At 39.4% G+C, this 10,921-nt stretch overlaps 1 protein-coding gene across 1 annotated transcript; it reads left to right on the forward strand.

Moving 5' to 3' along the window:
• Positions 1-6,022: 6,022 nt before the first annotated feature.
• On the forward strand, positions 6,023-10,887 carry LOC105935463 (sorcin; the record flags this gene model as incomplete). The annotated part of the gene is given in 4 exon segments (XM_036128402.1): positions 6,023-6,183; positions 6,903-7,175; positions 7,494-7,563; positions 10,844-10,887. Coding segments are annotated over 4 exon segments (411 nt in total), but the record flags the coding sequence as incomplete, so codon positions are not given.
• Positions 10,888-10,921: the final 34 nt, after the last annotated feature.

The following is a 10,921-nucleotide window of genomic DNA, read 5'->3' on the forward strand; positions in this document are numbered from 1 at the left end:
TAACCCCCATCTCCCCCCCCCCCCTCCCGTCTGGGACCGCTTGACTGATCTCAGTCTACACAACTTCAGTCATGAATGACTCTTGTGTTGCGACGCTTGCAGCAAACTAATTGTTGTTGCATTGGTTTGACTATTGGAAATCGCTCAAAAATAGTTTATCCCTTTTGCGAATGTTTCCACAAAAGAGTCTTAAACTTGTGCCTGCAAGACTGAGATTAAATAACGAACCACAACAGAACAGTGGGGACTCTTAATTGTTTAGAATGGTAGACAGTGCTGTTATGATAAAAAAAAAAAACACAGTGATATTCTTTGCTCGCAGATAGATCCGTCTTTTGTCAAACATGAATCTGGATTTCTGTTGAACTGCAACGGACAGTATTACAAAGCTGGGAGAGCAGCTGGTAAATTGACAGCCATAAACGCCACTGGATTAATACTCAATATTTGCATGGTCATTAATGGCCCTCAATTCCTGAAGGGGGAGTGAAACTATGTACTCGACTGTAGCGTAAGCTGTGAAACATAATCCAGATGCAGTTAAAATGATGTCTTTTGATAAAAGCACACGGCGGCATCGAATATGCTCATAACAAGGAGACCTGCGGTCTATTTTTCGCCCCAGTTTCCACAGATTGTGGAAGTTAGTCTTTTTGTACATAGTGCGAGAGCTGACGGTAAATGTTAACAGCCTGTTAAAAGCTTAACAAATACAGAGCCGTGTCTTTATGGGGGACCAGACGCCGTATTATTCCGCACTCATCGCCCTCACACCGGACATCCTCGGCAAATAAACAGACAGTGGATGTCTTCTCTAATGCAGCGTGGCTTTGTTTGAGGAGAGGCGCTTTGCAGATAAATCCATTTACCAGACACTTAAGATGACCGGGACCGTTTATAGTTGTCACGTCGAACGCATTGGTCTTATTGGACGCTTAGAGTGCTGATGTCACTGAGCTCGAACAAAAACAACAAGGGGAAGATACTGATGATCATACATGACATGATGCTAATGTTTAAAATAATTATTACCGTACATGCTTATTACAAAAGTTATTGATTCTTTTTCCCCGTGGCCATTGCTACGAACGCTGAGAATAAATATTTTTAGATGAACAATCTTGGTTGTGATATTTGTGATGCTTATTGAGCGGTACCAGAATAAGTGCATCTGAATACAACTCACACCATCCTTTTCAGATCTCTTTTATAAAAGCTTTCTAAAACCATGCATTCCGACTTACAAAGATGCACCTTTTTCTTTTCCAGATTAAAAAAAAAAAAAAAAAATCTCACTAAAGCAGCTGTTGCTCTTCACACCCTGCAGAAGTAGCAGAGCGTCATGGATGAAACTCTTTAGCCTTATTACCACCTCTATGTTCAGTGTTTATTCTTCGGGATAAACAGGGAGACTTGGCCGTCACTTCAGTGGATGCGGCGCTAGGGTCAGTGCTGTAAGGACATTCCTGGCTTGCAGCTGAAATTTGTTTAGGTTTGGGCGTTATTAAGGGGAGAAACCGGTCTTTGGAAGGAGGCAGCAAAGCTTGTGTTTACCTCCTTATAGCGATCAAACCGTGGCAAACACTGTTTCCTCCTCGGGCACAAAGGCCTTGACATCAAGGTCTATGATGTCATGGTCGTAGGTGAGTTTTAATTAGACTAAAACTCATGTTTTATGTCATCATTTTTAAGATTTGCCTTTAATTTGAAAATCAAGCATGCGACTAAAGTGAACAGGTAATCTTTTATCATCATTAGTGTTTTAAAATTAAAAGAATGCTGTTTGATTCAGATGCCTGATACCTGTAAGCAGGGGCGGTTCTAGACCAAATTTACCAGGGGGGCCAAGGTGGGGCCAGTGTTTTTTTCACAGGGGCATAGAACAAAAAAAAATGTAAAACAATAAAATGGCAATATTCAACTGTGTAATAATATTAAGTGAGCCACTTGTGGCTCTGGAACTGCAGGTTTCAGACCCCTGATCTAGAAGTTGAAAACTTTGCCCCCTGCTCAATACGGCTAAAGCTAAACGTGAAACATCTTAAGTTTTAAAATCTTTTTAGAGTAAAGCTGTATAGGTAAAAAAATAATATTGGTCAAAGTGACCAATCAGTTATGGTTTCTTTGCCATTGCAAATAATTATGGGAAGTTTATTTAACATCATGCTTTTAGTACAGGGGCCATAACAGGGGCCAGGACCATTTCTACAGGGGCATGGGCCCCTGTTGGCCCCTGTCTAGAACCGCCCCTGCCTGTAAGAGCTTAGAAATAAAATGGTCAAATCATACTTTTTGTGAGTTAATATAAATGTGAATAATAGTGTTAGATAGGGGAATGATATCGCATCACGTCGATCGCATCGATTGGAAATCATAGCAAACCTTGTGATATCGGAAAATATCATATCGTCATCCAGACAAATTGAAATAGCATCGTATTGCGATAAAGCTGGTGCTTTACACCCCTACTACAAACCCCGGTACGATTTATTGGGTTTTATGTCACAGACCAACCAGAGTAAGACAGGAATACAATGGAATACAAATCTCACAAGGTGTGGTACATCTCCATAGAGACCCCCCCCCCTCCCTTTAATCTGATAAACCTAAATGAAATCCAGCACAACTAACGGTCGTTAGTCTTTCGGATAAAGAAGTTTCCTGAATCTAGAATAACCCCTGGGCAGACAAACATTCAGATGGTGGTACAATAGGATGCAATTGGCATGAAAATGAAAATGAGAATTGTATTTTCTTATAATTTTTTTGAGTGGGAAGAGTAAAAAGTAACCCCAGTGGTGCCCTGTAGGAGAGAAATAGATGAGTAGTGTAAATAGTAATGCTATGAGAATATTTACGAAAACCAGATGGGAGCTCCTAAGTAACTCTTCCTGTTTTTGGACTCTGGAAGAAGTACCTTGAAAATATCCATGCACTGATGGGGAGAACCTCCCACACCGTTTTCAGCTAAAGTATTACACATGGCACGGTCACATCTAAATCTGTTGCTTCCACAAGCCTATGAAAACAATTTAGATGCTTAATCAAACGTACGTCCTTAGCGATCAGCTTATGTTCTTATCATGGTTCAGATCATCGGTTCAACTGCCTGGACCGCTGCAGTCATTAGTCAATCCCCCTGTGGTGAGAAAGTGGGAACCTCCCAGTAACGTTGCTGGTTTCAGTTATAAACAAGAACTCACAGAAATCAGCAGAACAGGAAGTTACAGCCTACCCGCTCAGTAGCATGTCATGTACCTGCTATATCAAATATTTCCTGATGTGATCATTTTTGCTTTCATTTCTAATTAGATTGGGGAGAGTGTGAAATTGGTTCTTCTATTGAGCTGAACCTTTTTCTTATGATTTAAAACAAGTCAAACTAAATGTTAAGTTGTAGTTGTGTGTCCATAAAAACCCTTTTTATTTTCCAAGCTTTAACATCTCACAGAGCTGTGTTCGATCCGTCATTGAAAACAAAAAGAGTTAAGCAAAACCGGAGACCTACCCAGATACAATTTTGTATTTCTAAAATTGTTAGAAGCCATGTCTGGTTTAGTCTTCACAATTCTGCTCTGTTTTGTGTTGGGCTGTTATATAAACTGGGTAAACAAATCCTCAGTCGGTCACGGCAGGTGGCTGCTCACACGGAGCCAAGATCTGCCGGAGGATTATTCCTGTTCAAAGGAAGTGGTTCCTTTCCACTGTCATCACATGCTTGCACAGTATGAATAATTACTGCAGGATCAGTGGCTTCATTGGCTTACTTTCCTTGAAAGACTTTTATAGCAATTTGAAACTGAAATTAGCTTTGTTTTACATCTACACTGCAAAAACGGAACTAAAAATAAGTAAAAAGAAATTTAAATTAGTGTATCTGTCCTTGATTTGAGCGGGTAAATAAGATTATCTGCCAATGGAATAAGATTTTTGCACTTAAAATAGGAACAACTCATCTCTATCATCTTATTTCAAGTGCAGGATGTCTAATTATCTTATTTTGGGGGTCAAAATACTCATTCCATTGGCAGATAATGTTATTTACCTGCTTATATCTAGGACAAAAATACACATTTTAAGAACATTTTACTCATTTTTATGTCTGTTTTTGCAGTGTAGGATTTAATTAGAAGGTATCTGATTTGATTAAAATCTCCGTGATTATACGTTTCTGTGTATGAAATGGGTCTGTCTGTTTCGTAAAGTGCTTTGAGAAAGACATAACATACTATAGGAAATCACTTTAAGTCCGGTATGCCTCTGTGTAACGGTTGCTGTGAAAATTATTCCGCTTTTTCAAACTCTGTAGGGAGGAAATTAAAGTCTGAGTGCTCCTGGTGGCCATTCAACCAGCTTTCAATAGCACTATCTAGTGGTCAGTGGAAGACAAGACTGTGTTTTTTCATAACATGAAGATCTGTCAAATGCCACTGTTGCAATAACATTGTAACATTAGCAACAATAGATTTATGACCCAATAAGAGTACTTCAAAGCTTTCCTTTCTGACTTTTATATTTGTTTTTCACTTGTTTTGATGACTGCTTAGACCCATGGGTCTCTAACACTATGTGTCACTGGTTGCCCTTTGGCTGCGCTTAGCAGTGTGTAGAGGAAATTGTAGGATCAACTAATTACAAGATGGTAATACAAATGATTAGAGTGTGTGGTAACACAAACTGACTACAAAGAAAATTTGTTGGAATATAGATCTAACAAGAAAAAGCCAAGATATACCTCAAGTTCTTTCCTCTTATACTCAAGCCTCCATAATTCCTCCACTGATAGAAACAAGGTCACAAACAGAGCTTTTACATGTGTGTTTCATGAAACACAACCAGAAGTGCAAATAAACTGTTTACTCCACAGGCTATAACGTTATAAACAAACCAAAGCCATGCTGTATTTCCTGGCGAGGTTGATGTTACATTTTTAATCTTCTTGATTCTGTCTGTTTAGTTTTTTGACTTGGAACTTGGACAGTTTTACTATCAAAGTAAAACTTAATGAATTCTTGTCCTGTTGTAGTACTGTTTTGAAACCTGGCAACCCCTCTGTGTTCTCAAATATTAGTCCAGTCTCACAACTCCTGTTTCTTTCAAAAATATTGTTGTAAATAGTTTTTATCCAATTAAACTACATTCTGGACATAAACAGGATTTTTGAGATTTTCTAGTCTTATTTTTAAATATCTACATATCACTGAAACAGCACAATTGATTGTTTTTAATTATTTCCTTTAGCAACTGATCCTGGAGGTTTTGTGATTTTGGTAGCTTCAGATCTAACAGAAGCGTTTGATACTGATGTCCACAGTATTCTTTTATCTTGTTTGGAACATAGCAAGGTTTTTTCTGTGTTGGTTTCTCTCATCATGGATGATAACTCCTGTGAATTTGCACACATTCGGATTTGTTCACATTTGCTGTATATTAGACCAATGTGTCTACCGGAGAGGACGCACAAATGTCACCCTTACCAAACCAAACCAAGACAAATCTTTAATTTTTAATTTCCTTTACTGATGTCAAGCTGAACGCTGTTAATTGCCTATTTTGTGACAGGCAAATTGACGGGGTCCTTCAACACCATTATATATGGAGATATAGAACTATACATATATACAAATATAGATATAGATAGTGTCCATGTAACTAATACCTATGTGTGTGTATACGCATGTACATGTGTGTGTATAAAATGGTAATAGGTAAAAAAAAAAAAAAGTAAAAATGTTTGAGTGGCTGTGTGTTTTGCAAAATACTTATAGATCACAACAGAATAATCTACTACTGTTAACCCGTTAAGAACGGAGTACTGAATGTTTTAAAAACACAAAAGTATTTAAAAGGGCTAAAAAAAATGCATTTCACACGGTATGTCCACAGACATATATATATATCTTATATTATGTCTATGATGTCCCCGTTGTTCGCTTGGTATGTTGGTATATGGGCGGGCCTTCAAGCTGCTTCTCCTCTCTCATTGGTCCGCCGCGCCATCTCTCAAATAACTTCCGGCAGCTGTAACAGCTCGACCGGAAGTGATGTAGAAACTGCTTCTGATTTCTCGGAAGCCGAAACGCCTTGAAACTGCAATAAAGTGTGTTGGACATTACCCGAGAAGCCTTAAACTCGAAGGAGTCAGCTAACGGTTGACAGATGGCTTATCCGGGATACGGCGGAGTGAGTGAAATATACCGTTAACCGTTTTTGTTGTTTACTTAAACGAGACACACGAACTGTAGTTACTAGTTAGCTAGCTACACCAACTAGCTCGTATGTAGCCTTCTCAGGAAGTTTTCAGCTCACAGCTGCACAGCGGTTGTTTGAGAGCAATGGAGACCTTTCCTGTTCGGGAAACTCCTTGACCAGCTATGTGCTACTTTCTGCTCCACACCGACCGGTCAGTCAGGAAACCTGGCTTCCGGGTTGAAATAGCTCCTCCAACTCTGTCCAGCAGCCTCGTAACAGCTTCGCTTTATTTGGGTAGCTTGTGTAAACTGCGGACTCTCTATTTAACGTGTTTATATATATATATATATATATATATATATATATATATATATATATATATATATATATATATATATATATATATATATATATAGAGCTAGTTAATTGGTGTGCCTGTCCAGCTCCACGAGCCAGGTGTGCTGAGTAAATGAGAGATGTCACGTGACCTGGTCTTCGACGTACACCAGTCAGTCACTGTCGCTTTGAATGAGCAGCATCCTCGGCTCATTACGGGGTCTTAAGGAATGTCTGGATTTTGCTTTTAGGGTATTTCAGGTCTAGACTCGTATGGGTGAATGCTGGCTCTTTTCCAGATTCGTTTTTTTTTTTTTTCACCATATTGTCTGAAACAATCTGTGTCTGTCCTGTCGTCCATTTTTCTTCCTCAGTATGGCGGCCCCATGCCAGGGATGCCCCCACAAGGAATGCCAGGAGGACACATGGGAGGCCCCATGCCAGGGCAGATGGGAGGACACATGGGAGGCCCAATGCCAGGACAGATGGGCGGACAGATGGGCGGACACATGGGAGGCCCCCCGGCCCAGGGAGGATATGGCTCCTATGGAGGAGGAGGAGGAGGCGGCTACCCAGGTGGATTCGGTGCCCCGCCCCCAGCTGCCAATGATCCAATGTGGGGTTACTTCACCGCTATAGCGGGACAGGTAAGTGTGGGTGGGACACAAGTTTTAACCATGTGAAATTCTTAAGAATACGTTAGTGGATTTGTTTTTTTTTTTTCTCTCCAGGCTCAGTTCCACTTAAATGTTACAAGCCTGAACAAGCTTTTACAAAGGATTTACAGAACTCAGTTTCTATGGAAAAAGCATCAGGACACTAGCTCAACTTAAAAATCCCTCACAGCTGCGACTAAAGCTAATAAATGTAGCAGGGTCTATGCCAAGCACCGCCATGTAAACTTTTAGTCTGGTACGCATGTTGTAGTCTCACACGACATGAGCATCTCTCCCTGATCTGTGCAGGATGGAGAGGTGGACGCGGAAGAGCTCCAGAGGTGCTTGACTCAGGCTGGCTTCACTGGCAGCTACAACCGTACGTTGACTGGCTTTTTTTTTTTTTTTTTTTTTTGTGCAACATGGTATGGAACTGATACCTGAACCCTAAGCGTAAGGGAGCTCATGTTCAGCTGAAACCAGATATTTACATACTCGATGACAATGAAATCCAAACAACTAATTTTCTCGCTGTTTGACATTAAAGGTACATAGCAACGTAAAATGCTTATTAAAAAAAAGACCAAAAATGTTTGCTCATGATCAAAATAAGGTTATATACACCAAGCCTCCATCTTGATGGTGTTTTGATAATTGACTCTTGGGCGCGATTAGCAGATATAAACGCACGTGGCGCCATCTAGCGACAGTATCGATGAACTATCATAATGCCGGTTTGCTTAATTTATAAATTAAAATTAATTGATGTCGGACAGAGCCTGACCCTCTGCAATGCCTCGCAGTAAAGCGGCAGCTCCACATGATCGAAGACCAACAGTTATTAATTAAATACACCAATGTACAGCGACTCTAATAGCCTCATATCAGAACGTTCACTCAGGTCAGTCAACTCGGCGTCACATCTGAGACTCGCATGCTTAGCGCCCGCTTCAGTGAACACCAACGGTCATACTGTATTCCCAGCGATATTCCAGTGTTTTACTTCTTGGAATCTTTTTTTTTTTTTTGCGCTTTTTCCCCTCCCACTTGGACCTTTCTTCATTGTTTTGTAAAATTAACACGAAAGGCTTTATTTATTAACAAACTGAGCAAAAACAAAGCATAAAACACCAAAAATAACAACTAATACGCCAACAGGATGTGATAATCTTTCATAAAAACTTTGCATGCAACCAGGGTGAGCTACTGATGTATAAATATATAAAAACTATTAAAATAAAAAGTCAAATAACGTGGCTATGTACCTTTTTAACAAAGTGATGCCCAGTTCTGTGGCTCTAGTTTGTCATGTCACCCCTCCACGGAGCGTTACCTGTCAATCAGGGATGTTGTGAGCAGCCTTAAATAGGTCGGCATTAGTCATGAGGTCATGCTGAAAATTTGAGATTAAAACAAAAAAAGAGCTCTCCAGAAAATTGCAGGAACACATTAAAACATTCTTGGACTAAAGATGAACTCAGACTATTTTCTGCTAAATTAGCTATAATCTTATCACTCCTTTTAGCATGTTTGTGCAGAGGTTACTCAGAGTGAACAATGTAGGCATATAAATGCAGTAGCTTCCCAGTTGTTTTTGTCAGGTTCAAATTAAGTTACACACACACACACACGCTGGTATGTAAATCATTGTGTGGACCTTCCATTGACCTCCATTCATTTTCTATTGATTTCTAAACCCTAAACCTAAGGTTACAGGCACATAGCACTAAACTTAATTCACACCTAAGCTTTAAACCTAAGCATTAGCCCTATTTTCATTGTGTGGACCTTCCACAGGGTTTCCCCCAGAAAGTGGGCTGATTCTGGCGGTCGTGTCGTTCTGTAGCCATGGGGGACGCGAGGAGCGTTTCATGTGGCTCCAGGGAGGGGCGCAGTGTGAACGTACTGTGCGTCAAGCTAATAACTAGGGCAGGGCGATAAAGAAAAAAAGTAATATCGATAAAATAGAAATCATATTGATCACTAATTATCAGCAAATTCAAAACATATTTTAAGTGCAACCAATTTGTAGATGTAGAACACACAAACATTGAATTCAAACTCAACCCTTTATTCAACCAACTTTTTACCAAAACTGCATGTTTAAAAAAGAAAAAAAAAAAGACAAAAGAATGCGTTCTCTCTGAACTCTTTGAAGGGTGCAGAGCTTGGTGACGGAGCACTCCTGGGTCTGTGTTTGTGATTGGTTGGGAGGGAATAATGACTCTAGTATTAACCTACATGGCTAGAATGCAAAAGGAAGAGAAATTGTTATTCTATTGAACTTTTATTAACCCTGTTTTTTATCATCGATATCCGTGTATCGATCAATATATATTATTGAATTATGGTCCAGCCCTACTAATATCAGCTAGCGCGTTGGCTATTTAGGCCGGGAGGGTTTCTCCTGGTCGCGAACTTTACTGATCGTTTTGTCACTCTCGAATATCAGCACATTTCAAATAAAAAACGCTTAGCCAGGTGAGTGAATCCTGGTCATGGCAGGCTTATGATACGCTGGAGAAAACCCTGCATGCAAAATGTCCTCACAGTGCCAGTTGTCCACACAGCGGTCTACTGTCATGTTTCGGTGGCTATTCACACTCAACCCAGCAGCTGAGAGTGGGCCAGTCTATCAGGAACTGCCAGGCCACTTTTTATCCCAGTCCAGCGCCGAGTACTGGAATACTTTTTATTTTTGCTCTATATTGATCACAGGTATCACATAAAATTCTGTTATTTTCAAAACAGATTTTTTTGTGTGTGAATTATCCCAGTTTCTAAGAAGAAAGGAGAATAATTTAGGTTTACCTGCACCTCAGTGTTAATACAGTATTGTCATGGTTTCACTATTGTCCTCCATATTGATATTTCTATAATATTAATATATGCCCTGGTATACCATGGCTGTTGGAAATGGACAAGAAAATAAAATATCTACAACTTATCAACATGTACTCTAAAAATAGTTTACTTCTACTTATTACTAAATCGACATCGAAACGTTTAAACTGAGATCAAATCGTGGCTCAAAGAATTGAAATTGACTTGTGAGGTTCTTAAAAATTCCCATCCCTAGTAGTAATGTTCTTCCCATTATTCTGGCAATTGGCAAATAAAAATAATTTTGGTAATCTTAACTGACCTAAAGCAAAGTTTAGTTTGACTGAACATGAAGCTGTTGGTGTGTGTGAATATCTAGTTTCAGCTGCCTATTCCAGTCATTTTAACACTGTGATAGTGATGTTTACTAATGTATTCTCAGTTCCTGATTACAGTTAAATGCTTTCCTATTAAGGTAACAATTGTCTCATGTATTCTTCCCCTTTTTAAAGCATCTAATGATCCTGTATTAAGACTTCCTGTTAGAGCAGCTGTTCAAAGGATGTTGCAAAAGGTTTGGCCTGTACTTGACTATTTGGTTTCTGAATAGTAATTCTGCATTTCAAACACCTAAGTCATGATAAAGTAATCTTATTGGGAGCATAAAGTCTCACTAACAAGTAGACGGCTGAATCAAGATATAATTGAAAACTGATAAGCTTCAGAGATGAGTCTGTTGGTCATCTCAATCTGCTTGTTTACATTTACTGTTCAATGAAAATTAAACCGAACTGCAGTCATTTTTAATGAATCCCTGTTTTAATTTATCTTTGCAGCATTCAGTCTAGAGACCTGCAGAATCATGATCGCAATGCTTGATGTATCCTTTTCTTAACCCCCCCGTTTATTACTGA

Source organism: Fundulus heteroclitus, chromosome 24 (assembly GCF_011125445.2).
Source record: "Fundulus heteroclitus isolate FHET01 chromosome 24, MU-UCD_Fhet_4.1, whole genome shotgun sequence".
Lineage (NCBI taxonomy): Eukaryota > Metazoa > Chordata > Actinopteri > Cyprinodontiformes > Fundulidae > Fundulus > Fundulus heteroclitus.